This window comes from Puma concolor, chromosome D1 (genome assembly GCF_028749965.1).
Source record: "Puma concolor isolate L17-30 chromosome D1, mPumCon1.1.hap2, whole genome shotgun sequence".
NCBI lineage: Eukaryota > Metazoa > Chordata > Mammalia > Carnivora > Felidae > Puma > Puma concolor.
This window is the reverse complement of record NC_141676.1, coordinates 1152501-1177193: the sequence shown is the minus strand read 5'-3', so window position 1 is coordinate 1177193 and position 24693 is coordinate 1152501. Positions and strand designations below refer to the sequence as shown.

The window sequence follows — 24693 nt, the reverse complement described above, 5'->3', positions numbered from 1 at the left end:
AAGGGGTCTTCTGTAAACACTGGGCGTCCTGCCGGCTTCTGCCTCTTGCTCCCCTGCCTCCCTAGGTCAAGAGCTTCAGGCTCTTGATGGGTCTTGGGTGGGTGAGTTGACTGGTCAGTAAAGGCCCAGACTTGTGTGGGTCTGGGCCTGTGGGTTGTGATGCTTTCAGCCGGGGGTACCCGGGGCCCTCACCTGGCCCGCACTACTTGGTGGCCCCCACGGGGCCAGGGTTGTGACCACACCGGCCCTGCCAGTCCTTACGATGACCACAGAACGCACCTCAGCAGCAGCCATAGGAGCACTTGGAGGAACACTTACTGCCCACAGGTCCTGGCAGGTGCACACACACCTGGGGCCACACAGCAAGGTCATGCGGAGAGAGGGAGGCAGCGTCTCTAACTTTTTGGGGTTGAGGATGGCGGCTGGGGTTTGTGGAGTGGTCAGTTATCGAGGTCACCCAGGACTTTCTAGAGGGAACTTCACGGGTGGGGCGGCCTGGCTCTGGCTCTTTATCGAGTTGTGTAGCTGGCAATGTGCTTATGTGAGATGGGTGTCTCTGAAGTGAATGCCTCGGCAGTGAAAGGCTTAATGCCAGGCACTTAGATTAACAGTCAGAAAAGCTACTCATCGGGCACTTATGCTACAGGGGTGGATGGGTGGGTGGGTTAAATGGTTGGGCAGATGGGTGAATAGGGGTATATGGGTGGATAGGATAGATGGATAGATGAGTGGATGGATAGATGGATAGATGGATAGATGTACGGATGGACGGATGGACGGGTAAAAGGGAAGACGGATGGGTGGACGGGAGGCAGCAAGAAGGAGGGAAAGAAGGTAGGTGAGTGGTAACATGACATGGCGCACTTCCGCTGGTCTGATATTAGAGCTGGGTCCTAACTTCATTCTACCGCCAGATTATATGCAGGCTTCTAGTCCTTGCTTATAGAAGATGGGCAGTAAGTGTCCAATGTAAAACCCACAGCTCAGAGCCGGAGACTACCGTATAGACCCAGTTCAACCGTCCCCGAGGCCCAAGGAGGAGTTAGAAGAGAGACAACCGGCCCAAAATGGAGTCACCTGTGCTAAGCTCCCAACCAGCAAACAAGACTTAACATCTAACCCAACTGCACTTTCAGCCCCTCCCAGGAGTGAACTCAGTCTGGAATTTCCTGGTCAGCACCAGTGAGGTCATCTGCCGGATCAGACCCCTCCCTTCCTGAAACAATCCACCCGTTCAACCTCCTTGTCCCCTCCAGCCCTTCTGCCCAGAAAAACCTTCCATTCTATACAACTCCTCAGAGCTTCTTTCTACCTGCTAGGTGGGGTGTTGCCCAATTCATCAATCTTTGTATGAAGCTGATTCCACCTTCAAATTTATCCAGTCGAATTTTGTGTTTTAGCAAAGGGAACTGACATTCCGACGTCCCCCAGAGTTGGGACAGAGTTGGGGTAGGCTGTTTCCTGATCTCTGGGTGCCACTCATCCCAGCTAGCAGTCCCTGGAGGTGTCCTGAATGGGGCCAGCCTCAGTGGCCCCTCAGGCCCCTTCCAGCTCAGACCCTGCTTCTGAGGCTCAGACCTGAGGGGCTTAGAGGAGGGGAAGCTTGAAGCCACTGGTTCTCAGGAAGGTGGGGGGGCTGGCCTCTGAAAGCCAGGTTGGATTTGGAGCCGTGTGTAGAGGGGACAATGCAGCCAGACCACAGAGAAAGGGTGGGGGTGGGACTGCATGCTTCAGCGGGGCGGAAGCTGACTGCCTCTGGCCAATGGGTCCAATGGGAGGTGCAGTGAGAGGCTCAGAAAACCGGTGGGAGGGGGTGTTGGGAGGTTGACCTGTTCTCCAGAAAAGTGGTCCTTCCTGAGAAGCCATGGGGCCTCCAAGGGTCAGAAAAAATGGAAACTGTCAGGGGCGCCTGGATGACTCAGCCGGTTAAGCGTCCGACTTCAGCTCGGGTCGTGATCTCACGGTTTGTGGGTTCAAGCCCCGCATCCAGCTCTGCGGTTCAGAGCCTGCTTGGGATTCTCTCTCTCTCTCTCTCTCTCTCTCTCTCCCCCTCCGTCTCTCTTTGCCCCCCCAATCGAGCTTTCTGTCTCTCTCAAAATAAATAAACTCTTAAAAAAATGGAAGCTGGCAGTTGGGTGTCCCATTCTTCAGAAAGGGGTGCTGGACAGACAGGCCGACTGCCAGTGGAACTTCACAGGGCGTGTCTTGTGCACCTAGCATGAGCACTCGGGAAACAGTTCTCCCTCCGTGGAGGGGCTCCTTCAGCCAACCCCCCAGAGTAATCTCAGCCTTCGGTGGGCGGGGGGGGGGGGGGGGGGAGACGGTGGCTAGGCTGACAAGACAGTCCCAGGGCCTCCTCCCGGCCCTGGGGTTGGGGGTGTCTCCAGATAGAAGGTCATCTCTGAAGGAGTGGGCAGGCTTTGACAAGGGTGCCGGTAGCTTGATGAGGGCAAGGGGACGGGAGTGGTTCCCCAGAGGACAGACCCGAGGCAGGCAGGAGGGCACCAGGCTGAGACGCAGGGGCCAGTGCCCAGAACCCGAGGAAGCCTTGGTGGGCTGGGGAAGGACAGTGCCCCGTTGCCAGAACACACACAGGCCACAGGGCAGGGTGATGCCAGGGTCAGGCCTTTGTCAACCGGGCAGATGCCTGGAGAGCCCCTCTAGCCTTTCCAAACCGAGCAAATCTTCCAAGGACCATGTTCCTGGGGAGCACCAGGGGAAGGGAAGGGCTGGGGGCGGGGCCTCAGGAAGAAGAGCGGTGGGCGGCGCGGGACCCCGGGACCCCCGTAAATCGGACGGGACTAGAACACACTGACGTTCGGACGAGGGACCTTCATTCCAGAGGGAAGAGGCAGAGGCCACGGCGGGCTGCCCTGTGCAGCCCGGTGGGAGGCTGCACCCCTCTTCTTTGCAAACACCAAAGGTGAAACCACAGCGGCAAAGGCCTTTCCTCAGGGCAGCCCAGCGGGGTAGTTCTGAGGACCGAAGGGAAAGTTGCCCCCTTGCCGCCACCACCCCTGCCCCCATCTCGAATGAGGGGGCTGTCTCCCCCAAGCCTGCCTCGGGTGCTGCCGCGCCCAAGGTGGGATCCGCCACACCCCGGGGCACTCACGCACACCTGGGGCAGCCCGGGGCCCAGCAGGCCAGGTAGCTGCCCAGGCGGGGGTGGTGGCGCCCTTGGCTTGGGGCCCGCGGGAGCCAGACTCAGCCTGACGCAATTGGCGGACGTAGCTATAAATAGCCAAGGAGAGCTTGAAATAGAAGTGGGGGAAGAGAAGGGGGAGGGGGCCGGACTCCTGGAGCCGGTGGAGGGGAGAAAAGGCCAGAGCCGCCCGAAGCCCGGAGGAGGAAGACAAAGCCGGGTCCTAGAGCGCCCCACCCCCACCCAGCCCGTCTAAGGGGGTGTTTGCGCACAGAAGCAGCTGGGGAAGAGGGGTGGAGTCAAGAACCCTGCCGGCCCAGGGCGGGGGTGGCGACCGAGGGCCACAGCCCCCGCTGCCTGTCCCAGGTGGAGAATTGGACCCTCTTGATGCCTAACGGGACGGGATTCCGTGCCCCTCCCTCCTCTGCCCCCTCCCCAGTTTAGCCCCTGACCCGGGAGCCCCTTCCAGCACCCCTCACACAGCTCCCAGGGACTGAACTAGTCTGCCCAGGAGGGGGCTCCACTAGGCGTCCCGTGCTTGCAACGTGGAGCCCCAACGTGCTCTGGGCTCAGAGGCAGGAGGACCTGTCCAAGGTCACGCTGGGCTGATGCCGAGCGGGGATCTTTTCTCTCTTCCACCTGTTTATTTGGGGGGCCTGGGGACTTAGTCCAAGACGGGGAACCACAGGCCTGCAGGGCTGAACCCCCACAGTGAGGCCCAGAGGTGGAAGGGAGAAACCCAGGGCCTGCTCTCTGCACTCCCGCCCCTCCCCGTGCTCTCTGCCCAGGTTCCTGCCCCAGGACACCCCCCGCCACGCGCCCGCCCCTCTCTGCTCCCGATCTGTTGGTGGTCAGCCTTGGGGAGGAGCGTGGGCAGGCTGGCGGCCGGGTGGCAGGCGTTAGGGCTGATAAAGAACGAGGGGACGTCGCGGGCGCAGCAGATCAGGCCCTTCTCCGCAAGTGGGCCCTAACGGGAAACTGCAGGAGGGGCAGGCTGGGGTTGGGGGAGGCGGCGCTCGGCCCTCACCTCTCCCGGCAGGTGGTTGGCTGCCCCACCCTCCCCGAAGCCGAGGACCCAGTTGGAGAAGGGGGCAGCCGCTCCGCCAGGGGGAGGGCGGGAGCGGTCCCGGCGGCGCGGGCGGGGCCGCTGGGATGAACGGTGACGTCAGCCCAGGTGAAGGGCCGCTCGGGGCCTGGCAGCTGGCGCGGGAGCAGCCGGCCTCTGGTCCTGGGCTCCCCACGGAGCGCCCCCACCGCACTCTGGCCCCCGGGTCCTCCTCCCTAGAGGCCCGATCCCACGCCCCCTCCCCGCGCCCGCACTGCCGCCCGCAGTCCCGGGCTCCGAGGGTCGAGAGGTTGGGCGCGGTGGGGGCGCCGCACCGCCCGCGATGAGCTCACGCCGGGAAGGGCCGCGCCCACTCCTGGACGCCTGCCCGCCAGGCCGGCCGCGGCGCCCTTCATCCTCAAAGCGCCGCACGGGTGCTCCCAGGCCCCCCCCCCCCGCCCCCGCCTCCGCCCCCGCCTCCGCCTCTGCCTCCGCGCGCCCTCGTTGGCCCCGCTAAGAGCGCAGGGCGGGCGCGCAGAGCACCTGCTCGGCGTGGGAGCCCGAGGCCCGCGCGCCCCCACCCCGCGCTCCAGTCATGGCCCCGGGTGGCCGAACACCTGCTGGGCAGGGCGGCGAGCGTCCCCCCAGAGGGTGCCTTTCAGACCCGGGGTCGCAGCGTGCGTTCCTCTGGGCCTCGGGCTCGGATCTGGCCCCGCGGGCCACCCTCCTCGCGCTCCCGGAGCCGCGAGGGCCGACGGCAGCCCGGCAGCGCCATCTGCTGCCCGCGCCCGCCAAGAGGGGGCGGCCGGGTTGCCAGCCGAGTAGCCCCCCAGCCTGTGCACATCCCACCTGTGTGTGTGTGTATGGGGGGGGGGGTTGGGTCTCCAGCGGCCTTGAGCCCCGAGGCTCCCACCCGCCCCTCTTCTGAGGGCCTCGCCTCGTCCCAGCCTCAACTGCCCTTGAGCGGCTCTGGGGCTCCAGGCCCCACAGGAAGGTCAGCCACACCCGTGGCTCCCGGGACACTCGTGCAGTCGACTGCCCCAGCTGTATCACCAGTCAGATTTCATCCTCGACCTTCAGACCAGGAAATGCCAACACCGGCTGGATCTCAACACCTCCAACGCTCTTCCCTGCCCCAGCCCTCACCCCTGCAGCTCTAGTAAGCAGTACTGGGTATTGTTCTTGACTCTTACCTGCCTCACCACCACCCCCCCCCAGCCTCTGCACCTCTCACTGGATGGTTCCACCTGCCGCCACCCCCACCCACCCATCCTCCAGGGCTGTCTGCAAAGCACCCTCCTTTTCTCTTCCTAGAAGATGCCCCTCCCCTGGTCTGCCGGCATATTCCATGCCCTCAGCGGCCTCACCCTGTCCTAGATGCGTGGCCTTGCTAGGGTCCCCTCCTTGCTGAGGGGACACACAGTGTCCCCCTCTGTTGGGGGCTTGCCTCTGTCCCCCACTGTCCAGCAGAGCCTAAAACTGAGAGTCCCCAACTCTGCCCCCACTCTCCATGGGGTTCTCCCTATGTCTATGTCCAAATGTCCCCTTTTTGTAAGGACACCAGCCATGAGATTTGGATGCACTGTAATCTTATCTTAACTAATTTCATCTGTAAAGGCCCTAGTTCCCAGTCAGTTCACATTCTGGGGTCCTGGGGGTCAGGCTCACACATATCTTTTGTAGGAGGGACACAAACCAGCTTATAACAAGGATCAGTGGAGGGAGGGAGTTACCCACGTGCACTTCAGGACCACCAGGGGGAAGCCACTCAGCCCTCTCTTGTGGCCCTGCCCAGCAGCCTGCCCTGGGCACAAGGCTCTGTAGCAGTGGGTCTGCAGAGCAGCCTCCAGGGCTGACTGGTGACTTTGCAGACCAGAGCAGGAGAGACATTGATCAGGAAAAGCCATCAGGGGCCATCTGGCTCAGGGCTTCTCACCCGGACACCTTTCAGGGTCACCTGGCAGCATCTTTGCATGCCGATCCCTGGGCCCCACCCTGACCCCCAAAGTCAGACTCTAAGGGGGGGGGCAGGCATCCGTGTTCCCAAAGTTGCTCCAGGGAGTTTGCTGTGCTAATTGATGGGGGGATCTAGCATTGGGACCCCTAATCTAGTGGTTCTCACCCATTTGATGGAGGGGATGAGGGGTGAACCCGAGCTGGTTAATGGCAGGCCAGGAGGAAGGCCATCTCTTGGCTCCCTCCCAGGCCTGGTCCTTCCACTACCACTTGCCCAGGGCCATCATCTAGGGACCCTCAGCCTGCCCTGCCCCAACCAACCCTTGGACTGGAGCTTGGGAGGGCTATAGAGCAGATGATGAGGGGGAGGAGCCTTGGGAATGGAGCGGCCCCTACCCCTGGCCTCAGGCACCTGCACTTTCTTCTGGCTGGTTGGAGCCCAAAGCCACCCAGTAAGGGCGGGGTTAGGGAGCGGTCACGTGGGAACCCCTGAAAGGGGTGGGTGAGAGGCAGTGAGACCTCTGTGGTCCCTGTCACCTTGTTCACCCTCTTCCTCCCCCTTGGGAGGAAGCCCCAACCGGAGAGGGGCTGAGGGCGGCTTTTCAAGGCCCCGCTGAGGTCTTTGAGCAGGAGGCCCAGCCATCCCCGCAGTGGCCAAGCTGCAGCCCAAACTGGGGACAGAGCTAGCACCCTGCTGTTCCAGCTCCCTCCAAGGCACCCATCCCCCCCCCCCAGGCCTCCCGGGGCACAAGACTCCCACCAGGACGGCCTCTGCCACACCGGGCCTGGCTCCTAGCTCTTGGCTGCTGCCAGTGGGGTCCACATCGGCCCCAGGCCTCCTGAAGAACTCAGCTGGCCGGCCAGCGCCCAGCCCGTCCCATGGGCCTCAGGGGCCCCAGTGGGAAAGGCAGTGGGAGCAGAGGTGGTGGCCTCCTCCCGACCGTGAGTGAGAATCCATGTCCGGCCTGGCTCCACCAACTCCTCACCGAGCCACCCCGGGCAAGTGCCCCCTCGCCAGGCCTCCGTGTCAGCCCACGAGATGGGAGTGGGGGCAGGGAGAGATTTCGCTGCCTTACTTCTCTGCTCCCACCTTGTGTGCATTTTTGGGGGTTTACTAACAAGTACTGGACCACTGCATAAAAGGGACCCTTCAGCCCCCCAAAGTTCCCCTGCCCCCCAAGTCCCCCCACCCCTGCCCTCATACAATGGCAGATGAGTGGCAGGGGCCATGTGGCATGCCACCACAGTGAATCCACGGTTCCCGTGACAGGGAACGTGCAAAGATGCCGCCACTTGAAGGAAGTGGTGCCTGGAGGAAGGGGCATCTGACAGAGGCCTTGAGGGATGAGCAGGAGTTCTCTAGAAGGAAGGGCATTGCAGAGAGATGGAACAGCATGTGCAAACTTGTATAATGTGACAGAGCATACTGGTTCGGGCCACACAGGTCATTTATTGACCAGGCATCTACCCCTGGGTCAGGTGCTCTTTGGGCTACAAAGCGGGGTTAGTGTGGGGAGAAGAATGGGGCTGGGTCAGCCCCTGAGGGTGAAGAGAGCCGACCAGGCCGACACCTCAGAAGGGTTGCTGGGAGGCTGGCATCGCAGGTCCAGGAAGGAGTGGCGGTTCTCCCACTGGGTAGAGGTGGCAGGCTGGGTGGCGGGCATGGACCAAAGGGCAGTGCCTAAGCCAGCAGGCCAGAGACCGCCCTGCTCCCAGGTGTGGCCTGCAGGTGACCCTGTGGGGTTGGGTCCTCAAGGGGCAACCTGAGGGGTCTCCACCTGCTGCCTGCCGGGTACTCTGTCCACGTGAGGTGGGGCGGGAGCTGGCAGAAGGCCTCACCTGGATCTGGAAAGACAGTTCTGAGGATGGCTGGGGATGCGGAGAGAGAATAGGCATGATGGTGTGCGTGGGGGGTGACACTTCCTACCAGGCATTGGGACAGTGGGTCACGGCTTGGCCTGGGAAATCCCCAGGAGGCGGGGCTGGATGGGGACCTCTCCAAAGGCCAAGGCGCGGCAGGGGCAGGACCCGCCAGGAGGAGAGGCAGAGGCTGGCCAGGGCCAGGACCTGCTGGGACCTCCGGGCCAGCACTGGAGGAAGGCTGAAGACCAGCGCTGGGGCAGGTCGGACAGGCAAAAACACTGCAGATTCGTCTTCCTTTGAAAAACTGGGAGACCTGGCGAGGCTCGGCCTGGGGTCCTTGGCAGCAATAACCAGTGGGAGATCATCTGGATCTTGGGGGCCTTTGCTGATGGGACAGGGGAGCCAGGAGAAACTTACCTTCATGAGGTCATTTCTTGCCGTCCTGAGCTGGACGGCAGAACAAACAATAAAATGGAAAACGTCCCCGTCTGCGGGAGAAAATCTACCCGATATTCAGGCCTGTGAAGGCAGGACACGTCTTCCGTGCTTAGTCTTCTGCCGCGGAGGGTCCGGGAAGAGGGAGTTCTTCTAGGAGTGAAGGTCCAGGGAGAGCTGAGGTTAGCAGCGCCTTTGAAAATCCCAACAGGTGGGGCACCTGGGTGGCTCAGTCGGTTAAGTGGTTAAGCGGTTAAGCGGCCGACTTCAGCTCAGGTCATGATCTCACAGCTCGTGAGTTCGAGCCCCGCGTCGGGCTCTGTGCTGACAGCTCGGAGCCTGGGGCTGCTTCGGATTCTGTGTCTCCCTCTCTCTCTGTCCCTCCTCCGCTCATGCTCTGTCTCTCTCTGTCTCAAAAATAAATAAACATTAAAAAAAAATTAAAGAAAATCCCGACGGGAGATTCAAGCGAGTGGAATTCAAGTGATTCACCATTTGGGTGGGGAAAGTTCCAAGTCCCGCCTTAACGATTCATTCCTTAAAAAAGAAGCTTGCCTGTCACCTCAGAAATTGGTGTTTAGTTAATGACAAGTCACATCTAGATTAATGACACTCGGCAAATCTATAAGTCTTTGGGGACTTCCAGAGTCCCAACTAAATCCCAGGGCAAGCATGTCATATGTGACGAAGGAACCACCCCTGTTACAGGCTGAACTGTGTACCCCAGAAGAGGCATGTGGGTGTCCCAACCCCCGGACCCTGTGAATATGACTTTATTTGGAAATAGGGTCTTTGCAAGATAAGACACGGTCATTAGGGTGGCCCTGACCCAATGGCCAGTGTCCATATGCAAAGAGGGAAGTTTGGACTCAGACACAGAACCCACGCAGGGCGAAGGCGGTGTGGAGAGGGCGGCAGAGAGAGGAGCGAGCGTTCCGCAAGCCAGGGAGTGCTGGCAGTCACCAGACATGCAAGGAAGATCCTGCTGGCACCTCGATTCCAACTCCCGGGCCCCAGGACTGTGGAGCCATGCACTCCCATGGTTTTAAGCCACCCAGTCTGTGGCCGTTTATTACAGCAGCCATAGGAAACTGACACAGCCTCCCACCAAAATCCGAATTTGTTTTTTTCCTAAAGGTTGGATCTCCACCCAGAAGTCCCAAAGTGACAGCCAGTATCCTGGGGGGAGGGGGGTGGCTGGCACATCATCTGAACTCAAGCATAACGATGAGACTTCGGACGGTGAAGAAAACACGAGAAGTCCTTCATTCGAAAGGTCCCACCCTTCTTTAGGTGCCGGATGCCCTCAGGTGAATAAGCAAGGTGGATTCCGGGAGGGAGCAGAGGCACCGGCTGGCGCCGGTTCTCCGTGGGTGCCGGCTGGCCGGAGCTGTGAGCAGGGGCGTTGCAGTCACCTGCACGTTCCAGGATGGAGGAGGAGGAAGGAGACCTGGGAATGCCAGGGGGGAGGGGGGAGGGGGACCGACCCGGCCCTCAGGCGTCCCAGGGTGTAACCTGGGCCAGCGTGCTGAGCCACACCTGTAAGAGAGGTCCCTGAGGGCCCCCGCCTGGGGGGGTAGCGACGGGGTACACGGAGCATGAGCCTGGTGCCTGGCTGGTGGCGAGCACCCCGGAAGCGATCCCAGGTGATATCGGTTATTGGTGTCCCTATCGCTACCTTGGCCCTGAGCCCTGGCCGCCCCACGGGCCCCAAGTCCTCTCCCTTGGCACCTAAGCCAAGTGCACCACCAAGGGGCTTCCTGCTTTCTGCAGGGGGAGGGCGCTGAAGCCACTGTCACCCAACACCCAGGGAGGAGAGCCCCGCTGGGAAGCAGGGCGCAGTGGGAAGATGGGGGGCTTGGGAGCAGAAGTTTCTGGGATCCCATCCCCCTTGCCCGGCCCCTCGAGGAGCCTCAGTCTCCTGCCTGACGACCACCGCCCAGACGCCGTGGGGTTTAAGCGAAGGAGCGCGTACAGGGCAAAGCTGGCCTGCTGTGGGTCTGCAGGAGGGCGTCTCGGTGTTTGCTGAGGGCTTAGGAGGGTTGATGCCGCAGGAAAGACACGGCGGCCACCCACCACAGAAGCTCTCAGGGGACTGGCTTCCTGAGTACCCTTCCCAAAGTGTCCCCCCCCCCCCCCCACCCCAGGCCAGCTTCTCAGACAAGCAAATGCTGACCCTCTGGGGTGGTGGGAACGGAAGGGGCTGCCGCAACCAGCCTGCCACCCCCCGCCCCGGCCCCCGCTGCCCCTGCACTGCCGGCGCGCACCCTCAGCCTTACTTGGGACTGTACCCGGCACAGGAACCCGCTCAGGAGGCAAGAGGGAGCCATTGTTCTCCGGCCTCCAGAGTGGAGGAGAATGCGTGTCACGAGGCGCGCCCCGTGCCAAGGCCTCCTGGCGGGGCGGCCAAGCACAGGGAGGGGGTGCCCTGGACCGACCCAGGCTGTGGGCAGGGGCCCGGTGGAGGGCAGTGAGTGAGCCCGAGGGACAGGCAGGGTCAGTCCAGACAGAGGCAGTGGAAGAGGAGGGAGGGCCCCGGGTCAGCCGTTGAGCAGAGACCCTGCTTTCCTCTGAGACTAGGCTGCGCGTTCACGCTTCTGCTACAGGTGTCAGCCTCCACCCGCAACAGGACCATTTCCCTGGGGGGAGTTCCTGCCGGTCCTCGTCTAGAGCAAAGCAGAATTGGGCAAATTCTGTCTCCCAGCCCAGGAGCTCCCGGCTGGCACGGCCCCTTGGAATCTGGGCAGAAGGCGGGTGCCTGGTGGAAAAGGTGAGGCTGTGGACTGGAGCCTGTATGAGTAAGAAAGGAACACAAACTGGGCGGCTTAACACGACAGAAATTAATTGTCCCACAGTTCTGGAAATCGGAGCCCCCGAGTCTTTCGGGCGGGAAGGGCTGGTTCCTCCCGAGGCTGTGAACGAGGATCCGGCCCAGGCTTCCCCCGCCTCGTCCTCCCCTGTGTCCTCACGCTGCCTTCCTAACCCTCTGTTCCCACTTCCTCCCTTTTTATAAGGACACCTGTCATACTGGATTAGGTGCCCACCCTCGTCTCTGTGTCCTCATATGAACTAATTTAATCTGCAATTACTCTCTCTACAGGGAAGGTCCCATCCTGTGGTCGTGGGGGCAGGGGACACCCAGCATTCTTTGTCCCTATCATTGGTGTTATTGTGTCTACGTATTATATGTCTCATTTTTTCCCATTGAGTGTCGGCTCTCAATAGCCTGTAAGCTCCATGGGGGTAGATTCTCGTCTGGTTTGTCTGCCCACCGTATTCTGAGCACCTTACGAGTGCCCGGCATATACTTGGCACTCAGTACTTATTTGCCAAATGAATGAAGGAATGAATGGAAAGAAGGAAGAACGGATTGAAAATCCTACAAGTCCGGGGTGCCTGGGTGGCTCAGTCGGTTAAGTGGCCGACTTCAGCTCAGGTCACGATCTCGCAGTTCATGGCTTCGAGCCCCGCATCGGGCTCTGTGCTGACAACTGGGAGCCTGGAGCCTGCTTCGGATTCTGTGTCTCTCTCTCTCTGCCCCTCCTCTGTTCATGCTGTCTCAATCTCTCTCTCTCTCTCTGTCTCTCTCTCTCTCAAAAATAAATACACATTAAAAAAAAAAAAAGAAAATCCTACAGGTCCACCTCCTGCTTAAATAGACCGCAAGCAGGGCTTTGTGGCCAGAGAAGTCACAGAGGGGCATGCCACCGCCCAAGACCTGAAGGACACAGACAGCGAGGTTCCTGTCATTCTCATCCTCCCCCCGCCCGCGCAGGAGGTGGAGGGGTGTCGGTGATTGACAGTGTGCTTGCAAGTTTAAAAGACATGACTCCAACTGCGGCTGTCCTTCGAGATGTGGTGTCCTTCCTGGAGCAGGTCGGCACATTTGTTACGCAGCTACGGGTCTCACGGACGCGACGCGCCCCGCCTCAGAGCAGCGCGCTGTCCTGTGGCCAGACCAGCAGTGTGCCCCTGCCTTCATGCTGCGGGGTCAGGTCGTCTCCTGTTTTCCATCCCGGTTTGGTCCACGCAGATTCTGACCGTCTCGGCACGCCTCAGGGTCTCACACCATTCCACCGGATGATGGCTTCATGCCAATGGGCCGTGGAGCCCAGGACTTGGTGACATTTCGGGAGTTCAGTGGTCTGGGAATGTCAAGATATCCCCTGCAAAGTGGAGGACAAATCTTTACGCCTTGATCACCGTAACGGCAGGAAGAAGACAGACATCCGGATGAGGGTATCAATTAGGTAATTGCCTTTTACTTCAAGTAACGGCAACAGGGAAGAACAGTGACGTAATCAAGAGTTTTTCCATTAAAAGGAGTCCAGGGGCAAGAAGCTCGGGACTGCTGTGGGGGTCCCAGAGCAGAAGCAGGAACCCCATTCCGTCCTGCTCCTCTGCCTCCTGGTCCTGGCAAGCGCTAATGGAGGAGAGAGATGGGAGGGTCCGGGTTTTGGAGCAAAGCCATGTCACCTGAAAAAATAAATGGCGATTCTTTGAGATGCAAGTTTTGGCTTGCCACCGGGCACAATTCAAACTGTACATCAATCAGATGGGGGGGGTGTCACACGACCATGCGATCTGAGCTGCCCATTAGGGACTGGGTGACACGGGCCGTAAAGTGGGGTGTGCCTAGCCATGCGCCATCATCAAGGGAAAGGGGATTGACCTTGAGCCCAGGTAAATTGCCAGGAGCAGGTAGGCCACACTCCCCATAGGCCCGGTCACAGCGGCCCGCTTCCGCACCTCCAGCCTGCACCGGTGAGCTCTCGAAGTTTCCTATGACACATGTGGCAAGGGTTACTCCCATTTCTCCAGCAAAGACGCTGAGTCACCCGGCGGGTTCGAGGAAGAGCCGGGGTCTGACTTCCGGACTACCGAGGGGACGAGGGGACGTAGACGGCCGGTACACGGCGGGGGCGGGAAGGAAGACGATGTAACCGCAGCCCCTCCCAGGACTCCCATGTCCCGGGGGAGAGCCGGTCGGCGGAAGACGGCGGTGGCCCGAGGCCGGCGGGGTCAGCGGGAGCTCGGAGGCCTCGGGGATGGCGGTCTAGGTCGCCGCACCAGGCGGAGGTGCAGCCTGACGAGGGGCTGGCGGAGGGCAGGGTCGTGAGAGTGGGCCACGGCCACCCGTCGGGTCGCAGAGATGAGGCCCCCGGCGCGGGGCTGCGTGTCCTTCCTTTCCGAGAGATGACGGGCTCGGCGACTCTCCTCTTCTGCCATGTCTCTCCTCCCTACTTCAGTGGTTGTCGGTGGCCAGGGTTGCACACGACGCAGGGGCCTTACGGTCGCCGAGCGCGCCTCCCCCCCCCCCCCCCCCGTCGGCAGCCTGGGCGCGGGGACAACGCGGTTAGGGCGAAGCGGGGCGGCCCCGGGCCTCCCCTCCGGGGTCCTCGCCTCGGCAGGCCAGGCGGGGTGCGCCCCGCTCTCCAGAAGCGTCCGGCCCCTGGCTCAGCCGAGGCGCGGGAGCGGGGCGACCCCGGCCGGCCGCCCCTGGGCCCCGTGCGGCCACCCCGCCGTCCCCGCCGGCCCTCCTTCGCGGGGTGTCGGGGGGGGGTGGGGAGGCAGCCGTGCCAGGCGGGGGGGGGGGGGTCCCGCGGGCCGTCGGCCGCTGTCACCCCCACAGAGGCCGCGACCCGGCCCCGTCCTCTTGCTCCACGTTCTTAGCGGCAGCCGCCCCCGCCCCCCGACGTGGCCCCAGCTGGCTCCGGTGCCTCGGGCATCGCGCCCCTGCACGAGCCGCGGGCGCCCCGGCACCTCTCTTCGGAGGCTTCCGGAAGGGAAGCCCGCGGCCTCCCGGTTTCCCCGTCACGGTGACCTCAACACGACCCTGGCCTCCCGCTGCCGCAAGGGACGCTGGGAGGACACGGGGTCGCCGGCGGCCTGCGCCTCTGGGGACGGCGGGACAGCGGGGGCTCACCAGGCCCGTCGCCTGGTCCCAGAAGCCGCCCCCGCCACCCCGCCCCGCCCCCGCCCCCGGCCGCGCCACGAGCTGCCCCTGTCCCCCCACCCCCACCCCCCGGGGGGCTCCCCTTTCCCTCAGACGCCCCTGCGGGCGACGGCGGGGGTGGGGGTGGGGACCCGTCTGACGCGTGAACCGTCGCGTCCGCAGGGATCGCGAGGTGGCATCAGGGGACCTGAGGGCAACGGACTTGGGGGGCGGGTCCTCTGACAGCGGGAGGGGCTGCTTCCCTCGGGCCTGGAGGAAGTCGGTCCCAGTGCAGGGGGACATCCGGGGTTGTGAGGGGACTTCCGGGGTGTGAAGGGAACATAAGGGGTGTGAGGGGACATCTGGGTGTGAGGGGACATCCGGGTGTGAGGGGACATCCGGGTTTGTGAGGGGACATCTGGGTGTGAGGGGACATCCGGGGTGTGAGGGGACATCTGGGGTGTGAGGGGACATCCGGGCTTGTGAGGGGACACCCGGGTGCGAGGGGACATCTGGGTGTGAGGGGACATCCGGGGTGTGAGGGGACATCTGGGGTGTGAGGGGACATCCGGGCCTGTGAGGTGACATCCGAGGTGTGGGGACATCCGGGTTGTGAGGGGACATCCGGGGTTGTGAGGGGACATCCGGGGTGTGAGGGGACATCTGGGGTGTGAGGGGACATCTGGGGTGTGAGGGGACATCTGGGTGTGAGGGGACATCCGGGGTTGTGAGGGGACATCCGGGGTGAGGGGACATCTGAGGTTGTGAGGGGACATCCCGGGTTGTGAGGGGACATCCGGGTGTGAGGGGACATCCCGGGTTGTGAGGGGACATCCGGGTTTGTGAGGGGACATCCGGGTTTGTGAGGGGACATCTGGGTGTGAGGGGACATCCGGGGTGTGAGGGGACATCTGGGGTGTGAGGGGACATCCGGGCTTGTGAGGGGACACCCGGGTGCGAGGGGACATCTGGGTGTGAGGGGACATCCGGGGTTGTGAGGGGACATCTGGGGTGTGAGGGGACATCCGGGTTTGTGAGGGGACATCCGGGTTTGTGAGGGGACATCTGGGTGTGAGGGGACATCCGGGGTGTGAGGGGACATCTGGGGTGTGAGGGGACATCCGGGCTTGTGAGGGGACACCCGGGTGCGAGGGGACATCTGGGTGTGAGGGGACATCCGGGGTTGTGAGGGGACATCCGGGGTTGTGAGGGGACATCCGGGGGTGAGGGGACATCCGGGGTTGTGAGGGGACATCCGGGGTTGTGAGGGGACATCCGGGGGTGAGGGGACATCTGGGGGTGTGAGGGGACATCCGGGGGTGAGAGGACATCCGGGGGTGCGGGGACACCCCGTGTTGTGAGGGGACATCCGGGGTTGTGAGGGGACATCTGGGGGTGTGAGGGGACATCTGGGGGTGTGAGGGGACATCCAGGGGTGAGGGGACATCCAGGTGTGAGGGGACATCCGGGTGTGCGGGGACATCCCGGGTTGTGAGGGGACAGCCGGGGTGTGAGGGACATCTGAGATGTGAGAGGACATCTGGGGTGTGAACGGACCGTCCGTGGCGTGAGGGGACGGTCTGTGATGTGGGGGAACATCCGGGCCTGTGAGGTGATATCCGAGGTATGAGGGGATATCCGGGGTGTGAGGGGACATCCGGGGTGTGACAGGACATCCTGGGCCGTGCGATTAACTGTCCCGCAGGAGGGAGCGGGGCGTCGAGGCCGCCCTCCGCCCCCATCCCCCGCCACGCCCCGCGCCGGCTCCCTGGCTGGGCGGGCCTGGCCTAGAAGCCGCCGGGACTACGAGTCCCAGCAGGCGGCGCGCGGCGCGTCACTTCCGGTGGCGCCCGCGGCGCGCGTGTGGGAGTGTGCGAGCGAGTGTTTACTTCCGGCCGCCGCCGCCGCCGCGGGCTGAGGGCCGAGCGTGTCGGGCGGCGGGCCCCGAGCAGCCATGGACTGGCTCATGGGGTGAGTGGGGCGGCGGGGCAGGCGGGCCGGGGCGGCGGGGCGCGCTGAGGGCGGCACGGGGTCGGGGCGGCGGGCCCGGGCGCGGCGGGCCGGCCGGGCGAGGGGCGTCTCCTCGGGGACGGGGCGGCGGACGGGAGCTGCCGGCCGCGGGGCTGCGGCGGCGGCGGCCGGCCCGGGCGGGACGGACAGGCGCCCGCCCCCGGTGACCAGCGCAGGTCCGGCGGCCGCGGCTCGCCGCTGGGCGGGGGAGGGGGGAGGGGTTGGGGGAGCGGCCGGGGCTGCTCTCGCCGGCCGCCGCGGGGAGCCGGCCGTGGAAGAAAGAAGTGTGTCGCCGGCCGGGGACGCTCCGCGGGGGAGGGGGCGGCGGGCACAGCGGGCCCCCCCCCCCCCGTGCTGGTGCGTCCGCCGGCGGCGGGGCCCGGGCGGCGGGGGCCGGAGGGTGGGGTGCGGAGCAGGGCGGTCCGGGCGGCGGCGGCGGCGGCGGCGGCACGCCGGCCTTCCGTCCCGCCGGCCCTGCGCGCGGCTGGAAACCCGGGAAGCACAGCGTGGCGTCGTGTCCAGAAGTTGCTCTCCCCGAAGCGAGCTCGGGTGAAAACTTTTTTGTTTTTGAGGAACGAGAGGGGCGGGTACTTTTCCCCCGGTGGCGCGGCCCTCGTGCGTCCCCGCCCGACGCTCCTAGCGCCCCCGCCCCGCCGCCCCCGGGGGCTGGGCTGGCAGCGCGCAGGTGGAGGTGCCCGGCCGACCCCGCAGACCCCGCAGGGGGGCGAATGGTCTTCGTGTCCGGGTCCGCGCAGGGCCGGGGGTGGTGGGGGGTGGGGTGGGGGGGACGGCGTGCCCCTGCCCGGCCCGCAGGTTGGCCGCGCGGGCCAGTGACGGGGAGACCGGCGGAGGTGGGCACGGGAGGGATGGATCCAGAGGCCAAAGAGAAGTTCGAGCTCGGCAGGGGAAGGCCTGGGCCCAGAGGGCAGGGCTCGGGCCGCGTGGGGCGGCGCAGGGGACCGCTCCGCTGGCCGCCTGGACAGGCCGGCCTCCGTCCTGCGCCTGCTGCTTGGCGGCGGTGTGCCTTCACGCCGTCAGGTCACGTCTCCAGACCTGCTTTTCTAACGCCGCCCGGGACCTGGAAACGGCAGCGCTCGCGGGCCAGGTGTGGGGAGGTAGACCGAGGCGGCGGAGAAGAGCGCTTGGCGCGAGGCTGGGCACTGGCTACCGTGGGCTGCCGGCAGGACGGGGATGCGTTTTGTGGGGGGCCCTTGTACCCCACAGGCGCGGAGGGTCGAGGGCAGGCGGCCGCGTTTGCTTATTTGGACCCTCGGACGCTCTCTGCGTGGATAGGCCGCCCCGCGGCGCTTCGGGGAGTGGACGGCTGATGGGCCGAGTTGACTTCCCGGCGCCGCGGCCGCAGGGCCCGTCCGAGCGTGGGGTTGTTGAGGGAGCGGCCGAGTGTCGTCTGCGTGGGATCGCTCGGCGCGCCGGCCCACACGGAGCGGGTCCTCCGTGCTGAACACCCGCCGGCAGGCGGTCTTTTAAACCGAGTTCCGTGCTTCGTGCCCCTTCAGTCTCGCGGCCAACGTCCAGAAGCTGACCGCAGTGAGGCTAACCGGGCACTGTTCTCGAGGCCCTGGGCGAGACTGCAGCCGGGGCGGGGGCGCAGTAAGGTCAACGGAGCCCTCGCCTGCTGGGTCCACGTGCTGCAGGAAGACCGCGCTGAAAGGGACGGGGCCTTAGGAAGGGCAGGAGCGTTTCCTGCCGCCTGGCTGGGAGACCGGCGGTTCCGAGAGGACGCTAGAGGTCTCGGCAGAGGGACTCGAACGGGGTCTGGTTATCTGTGCGTGTGCGTTTTCAGTTTAGTGGACTGTGTATCGCAGGTTGTGAATCAGTTCTTCAGCAGTTCCTTAATCGCAGACCGCCCGCCCCTTTAAAGAAAAGTGGCGCAGTTTCAGTTGTCACGCAGTGACGTCCCTCCAGAGCTGGTCATCCTAGGACGTGAGAGCTGGGAGGGCCCGGTGCCCTCTGCCCCTCCCGCACGTTTACTGAGCACCTGCTGTGGAAAAGGAGGAGGCCGAGCGAGGCCTTGGCTTTCCAGCTGCAGAGGGAGTGAGCAGCCCGGACCCCGGGTGGCCCTCCCGCTGGTCTCTCCTGGAGGTGAGCCCGCCCACGGCGGGTGAAGATGCTTGTCCTGCCGGGCACCTTCTGCGTGCTCAGTGCCGGGCCTTTAGTTGCCCATCAGGCCTTTCTCTGGTTTTCAACCTGGAAGAATTGAGGAACTGTGTTATTTTTTACCGTTCCTTGATATTTTTCTTAATTCACACCATTATCAACCAGCTAGTCTGAACTACAGTTCTCTTCTTATGTTTTAAACAGCTTTTCTTCTTTTTTAAGAAAGTTTCTTTGCCATGGTTCATCTCGGGTGACAAAGCGTGGACTCAACTGTAGTGGCAAGCACCGCTCCCGCCCTCTGTGCTGGCAGCTGTCACGGGCGGAGCAGCCAACGGACGTACTTGTCTGTCACAGAAAGTGCGCTGCTGAGTAACACCGGCGGCCTTATCTGAGGAAAGGGAGGTCTTGCCGGAAACCTGCCGCGGGAAGTTGAGAACAACGCCAGCGTGTCACGACTTGCCGTCGGAGTTCGCTGGGACTCAACTTGGAGGAGAGTTGCGCGATGCGTAGCTTGCCTCCGTGTGTTTTACTGCACGTTTCCTCTGCTCGGCGTGGAGCTGGCTCGTGAGCTAGGTGTAGAGTAACTTTTCTTTCTTTTTTTAAAGAGTAATTTCTGACTTGAGAAGGGTCACCGCTCCTCGTGTGGCTGCCTCTTAAGTCCTTGGCGATCTCCGTCCTGGACAGTTGATGACGGGGGAGGAAGCGAGCCCCAGAAGAGACGCTGCGTGAGCTATGTCAGATTCCGCGTGGTCCCAGACAGTGAGGAGCCCTACACATAGTGGGGAGTGGTTTGGGGGAAAACTTTTGTCTTAACTGGCAGTGGCGGGCATTTGTGAGCAGACAGTAAGAGCGCAGTTTAGTTTTTACCCCACAGAAAGCACAGTCCAGAAGCTTCTGAGTATCTGGGAAAGTAGAAGAGGAAATGCACTTCCTCCCACTTCTGAGTGGGGGGGGGGGGAGCACCTCAGCCCTCCCGCTGGTCGTGGGCGAGGCCGACGGGGTGAAGTTTGCAGGGACATGCCCGCCCTCCACCCTGCAGACTGGGCCCGGAGCCAGGGCAGGGGCAGGCGCACACCAGCCCCCTTCCTGGGGCTGTGGCCGCCCTGTTGTTCTTCGAGCGGCGGATGAGGTGGGTGACGTCCGTAGCTCAGAGCTCTCCGGCTCTGGCAGGAGATCCGCCTCTGGTGTTGGCAGTTTAACGCAGACCACGATGGAAGTTGGCGCTCCTGGTCAGCCAGCAGGCATTTCTAGATGGCCACGGGGCTTTCTGGCCTGTCTGGCTTGGCCTTCGGAATCTTGTGCTCAGTTGAAGGAGATGATTCCCGTGTACGTGTACCTATGCAGGATTTGAATGGGGTGTTGATGACTTTTTCTTTGCACTTTGGCTCATGGGACGACTGGCCTGGGACTGACCACCAGATCTGATCGTGTGGACACCCAGACTGGACTTGCCTGAGTCGCCAGGCTTTTTTTTTTTTGTTTTAACAGCCTCGTCGAGGTATAATTTACACGGCGTAGAGTTTACTTGTTTTAAGTGCACAATTGGGTGACTTTCAGTGAAAGCACAGAGCAGTGTAGCCATCAGCACAGCTCGGTATGCCAGTGTTGCCATCGCCCCGAAGGAGCCTCGTGACCATCGGCGGTCACTCCCCTTTCCCAGCGCTGGGTAGTCACTGACTGACTTTCTCTAGATCCGCCTGTTCTGAGCGTCTCCCGTAAGTGGAATCACAACACGTGGTCTTTTGTGGCTCTTCACTTAAGCGTAACGTTTAAAAGTTTGCTCACGTTGTGCGTGGATCAACCATCAGTCCTTTTCACGGCCAGGTGACATTCTGGGGTACGGAGATACGCACACTTTGCTTCTCTGTCGGTGGTCTGGGTTGTTGCCACTGTTGGTCGATCGTGAGTGATGCTGCGGTGACCCAGCCTTTTCTGACAGTGAGTTGGGCCACTTCCTCAGCTGAGGTTACCTTCGGGTCCCGACGGCATCCACTGTCCACTGTGGGCCGGGCCCTGTGCTTCCGAGATCAAGGAGACAGTCTTTGCTTTGTCAGGCTGGGAGAGGAGGGCCGCGGACACTGGTGACCCAGCGTGGAGGGGTGAATGAAGTAGAGCTGGGGTGGGGGGGCCAGGCCGGGAGGGTGGCTCCGAGCAGGGGAGCTCATGTGGGGAGATGCGTAGGAATTTTCCAAGCAGAAAGGAAGGACTGTGGCCCGGGCATGTGCAAAGGCACGGAGGCATCGACGGAAAAGCTGTCTTCCAGCTGGTGACCCCCTCGGAAGCTGTGGTCGTGGAGCTTCCAGGAACGGCCGCGGTACAGACGGCTCCACCTGGGCGGCTGTTTGGGCCCGGGCTTGCCGAACTTCTTGGCTGCGGCCGCTGGTGCGTTCAGATTCCCGTTAACACGAACCCCTTTGTGGGGTGAGCCCGTGCACCTGGGTGCTCTCAGCGGCGCCTCATTTCTCATTTTCCTCCCGCTTGGGGTATCCCCTGGGAGCTTTGCAGGGAGCGTCCCGGCAGCTGTGCCTCTGCGGGGAGACGGGACGCGCACTCACCAGTGGCGCTGCAGACAGGCTCTGCCGGCGACGGGGGTTGTGGCCTGGGAGGGCCCCGGGCCACCCTGGTGGACGCTACTCTTCCCACTAGGTGCCACCGCCTGGTGCTTGCTCACCAAGGCCTCTTCCCCAGAACCCAGAAAAGCCAGACAGCACTGGGGGGGGTGGTGGGGAAGGGGGGGCTGGCTGCCAGACCTTGTCAGGAGCTGGCGGTGGCTTGGGAGGGGCTCACTTGGTACAACGGGGCTGTTGTTCGCTCTAAGGCCTGCCGTGGGAGGGAGCCGTGTGGTTCGGGAAGGTGGGTGCCGGGGGCCTCGGCGGGGATGCCTGTGCCGGTGTTCCTGTGGTCGCGGTGTCTCCTGCTTCGTCCTGGGAACCGACAGGCTCTTGGCTTTGTCGTGAATGTGCTCGTGTGGCCCGTGAGGTGCTCGGTGAGGCGCTCTCTGCACTTTTTGGGCACATGGATGCTGGGAGCTAGTCAGGGAGCTGGTCTCGGGCCCCGCCCGTGACTTGTGTATGTGCCTTTCCTCCCGTCAGTGTCAGCCTGTCCGGAAAAGGAGGTGGCGCATGCTGTTCCTGTCCGACTTGGCAGGAGTGCCGCCCTTCTTTGTCTCCCGTGTTTGTTTTTCTTCCAGGACAGGACTGCTCCTGGCTGGGCACGCCCAGCGGCGCCGGGAGCTGCTCTGTAGAACAGTGCGTGGAGACGTGGACGTAGGAAGAGGTGAAACCAAGGAGTGAACTGTGGAGGCCTAAAGAGGAGACAGGGAGGTGCTGGGTGGGGTGTCCGGGCCACGTATGAGCTGTGGCACTGTTCTTGTGTAGAGCCATGTGGCTTTGGGCGGTGACCGCATTCACGTTGTCACCTTCTGGTTCCTTTCTCTTTGAAGACGGTTTCCTTTGCTAGCTCGAGAGAGCTGACAGTGCACGGCTGCTGGGGTGGGACGTACTCTCCTCCTTCCTGCAGCTGTTCCTGGGCACATCCCTGGGAGAGCGGGGTGTGTAGTTACAACCTGTCGCACCTTTTTGTTTGTTTGTTTGTTTGCTTGCTTGTTGGGGATGTCGTTGCTAAGTTGGGTCATGGTGGTGACTTTTGGTGTTAGTTGAGCATTTCTGTGTAGGGTGAGGGCAGGGAGCTCCCGCAGGGGCACGCACCTTCTCCCCCAAAAGGCAGGCTGACCGTTGGCAAGCAGGGAGGTGTGCCCTTGTTCCCCTTAGGGTCAGGGGACCTCTCCCCTCTAGCCTTTGCACCAGGCTGGCCCTGGGCTGGCAGACTGTTCTCTCCCAGAGAATGGTGCCTCTGGAGTCCCGTGGTCTCGGGGCTCGGCCTGCACTGCCCGTGCTCACCAAAGTGGCCAGCCCCCCCCCCCCCCCACTTCACTGGCTGTGTCCTTCAAGGCCAGCAGGGAGACCCTCCCCAACCCCAAACGGCTTACTGGTCTGACCCCCAGCAGTAATGTGGGTGGCTTAGCCAGGTTGTGGATGTGTGGCCCACATCCAGTCCTGGGGTCCAGTGGACTTGGCCCCATCGTGCCAGGTAAATGTGTCTCTTTTCTTGGGCTTTGGGTGGTGTCTGTTGCTGTGAAATCAACCCCAGAACTTAGTGGCTCCGAACAAGGACCACCATTTCTCTCAACTCTGGGTTGATGGGTGGGGCCTCAGTTTCCCCATATGGCCTCTCTGCATGTAGACTCTGGAGCAGCATTCTCAAACTTTTTGGTCTCAGGCTCCCCTTACATTCTTAAAAATTATTGGGCTTAGGGGTGCCTCAGTCAGTTAAGTGTCTGACTTTGGCTCAGGTCACGATCTCACGGTTTGTGAGTTCAAGCCCCGTGTCGGGCTCAGTGCTGACAGCTCGGAGCCTGGAGCCTGCTTCGGATTTGGTGCCTCCCTCTGTCTCTGTCCCTCCCCTGCTCATGCTCTGTCTCTCAAAAATAAATAAACCTTGAAAAAAAATGACTGGATTTATATGGGTTGTAGCTAACAATATTTACGTACTAGCAAATAAAATAAATTTACAATATTCTTTAATTCACTTAAAGAGAACAGTAAACCCAGTGTATGTCAACGTAAGTTGTTTTCAATTAAAAAGTAACTATATTTTGCAGAATACAAAGCACGAGAAGAATGATCCAACTTTTTGCAAATCTCATGAGCTGGATCCCCTATATCTCCTTTTGGGTTCGTTCCATTATAATCTTACAAGTCACGTAGCTTCTGGAAAGCTCCGCTGTACACGGGTGAGAGAATGGGACTGAGAGGCAAGTACCGTCTTCAGGTTGTCATGAGAAGAGCTTTAACCGTGGCCCCCCAGGTCACACTTCAAGCACCGTGACAGGGGCTCTCTACGTGGCCTTGCTGCAGCAGGAGAGCCACGGTGGAAGCTGTCAGAAGACGAGTGTCAGCTCTGCTGTGTCGGTCGGACAAGTCACAGGGCCACCCAGATATGGTGGGAGGGGACAGACTCCCCCTCCCGAAGGGGGGAGGGGGGCCACGTGTGGGGAAGGGGAGGGCTGCCGGCAGCCCCATCTGCAGACCAGGGGGCATGGGAACGTTGGGCCGGTTATTGCTGGAAATCCGGGTGTCCGGGTGCACGGGCCGCTGTCCTGCAGAGGTGCTGAGCCCGTGTGGCCCCGGGGCAGCTGCTTCAGGTGTGAGTCCTGGCGCCACAGCTTGTTTAGGGCCCCGGAGCCTCTGTTTCTTCATCTGCGACACGGCCTGAGTCGTCACCTTCCTGGCAGCGCTCGGGGGGTTTTGTGAGGCGTCCGCGTGTGGTGTGGGTGCACCTCAGGCAGCTGTTGTAGGGAACCCCCCTCCCCCAGCTGAGACGGGGCTTAGCACCGGCCGGGTCTGAGAACTCATTTCCGGGCCTGCACTTTCTTCCTGGAGACCTGGGGGTGGGCTGGTGTGCGAGCGGTCCCTGCCCTGCCCACCCCTGGCCTTGGTGCCAGCTATGGTGGCCAGTGTGGGAGCGGTCCTGTCCTGCCCCCCCAGCCCCCCACCCCCAACCCCGGGTGCTGGCTGCGGTGGCCGGCATACGTGCTCAGCGCCCCAGCGGGGCCGGGTACACGTGAGGTGCACACGGCTCGCCATCCTGGCTGCTTTCCTCCCAGCTTGTCTGCCCCGAGAACCTCACCGCACCGCAGCCTCTAGAGCTCCGCTGTCACCTTGCACGTCACCTTGTCCCTATCACCTCTGTCCTGTTCTCGGAGAGCTGCTGTTATGTGCGGTTAGGCCTCGTGTCCCGGTCCCTAGGGAGAGCCCGGTCGGATGAGCACACCATCCTGCGGGTACGGCTGCTCTTGGGACTGCAAGGTCGGCACCTGGAGCGTGACCCCAGGGTCCTGTGGCGGGTCTGGCTCTCAGGGCGACCGTGGGCAGAGGGCGAGGGTTCGGGGGCTCGGTGCTCTCTGGAGACTGCCTGACCCCATCCCCGAGCAGAGAGTGCCTTCCGTCTGTGACCTGCCGGTTCCCGGTCCCACAGGGCCTGAGTGGGGGGATGTCATCCCGCCACGCTTGCCTTCCCTGCCAGGTGCCAGCGCCTCTGCTGACACAACCCAGCGTTGTCAGAAGGGCGCCGGCATACCCCGTTTGCCGTCTCCTGCCTCCACCTTTGTGCCGTGGGGGTTGCCGGCTC

General features: G+C 62.5%; 1 protein-coding gene and 1 long non-coding RNA gene across 2 annotated transcripts in view; one reads left to right on the top strand and one right to left on the bottom strand.

The window, feature by feature from the left end:
- Positions 1–12683: 12683 nt before the first annotated feature.
- Positions 12684–13273, bottom strand: LOC147576294 (uncharacterized). Its single transcript, XR_015240636.1, has 2 exons — positions 13114–13273; positions 12684–12917 (listed from the first exon to the last, which is right to left on the bottom strand). It is a non-coding gene; the product is annotated as an uncharacterized LOC147576294 (long non-coding RNA).
- Positions 13274–16221: 2948 nt separating this feature from the next.
- MOB2 (MOB kinase activator 2) overlaps positions 16222–24693 on the top strand; it is a 75427-nt gene continuing 66955 nt past the window's right edge. Inside the window, exon 1 of the mRNA XM_086676570.1 lies at positions 16222–16347. Within this exon, the coding sequence (XP_086532696.1) occupies positions 16331–16347 (17 nt within the window). The 5' untranslated portion in view covers positions 16222–16330. The remainder of the gene's footprint in view (positions 16348–24693) is intronic.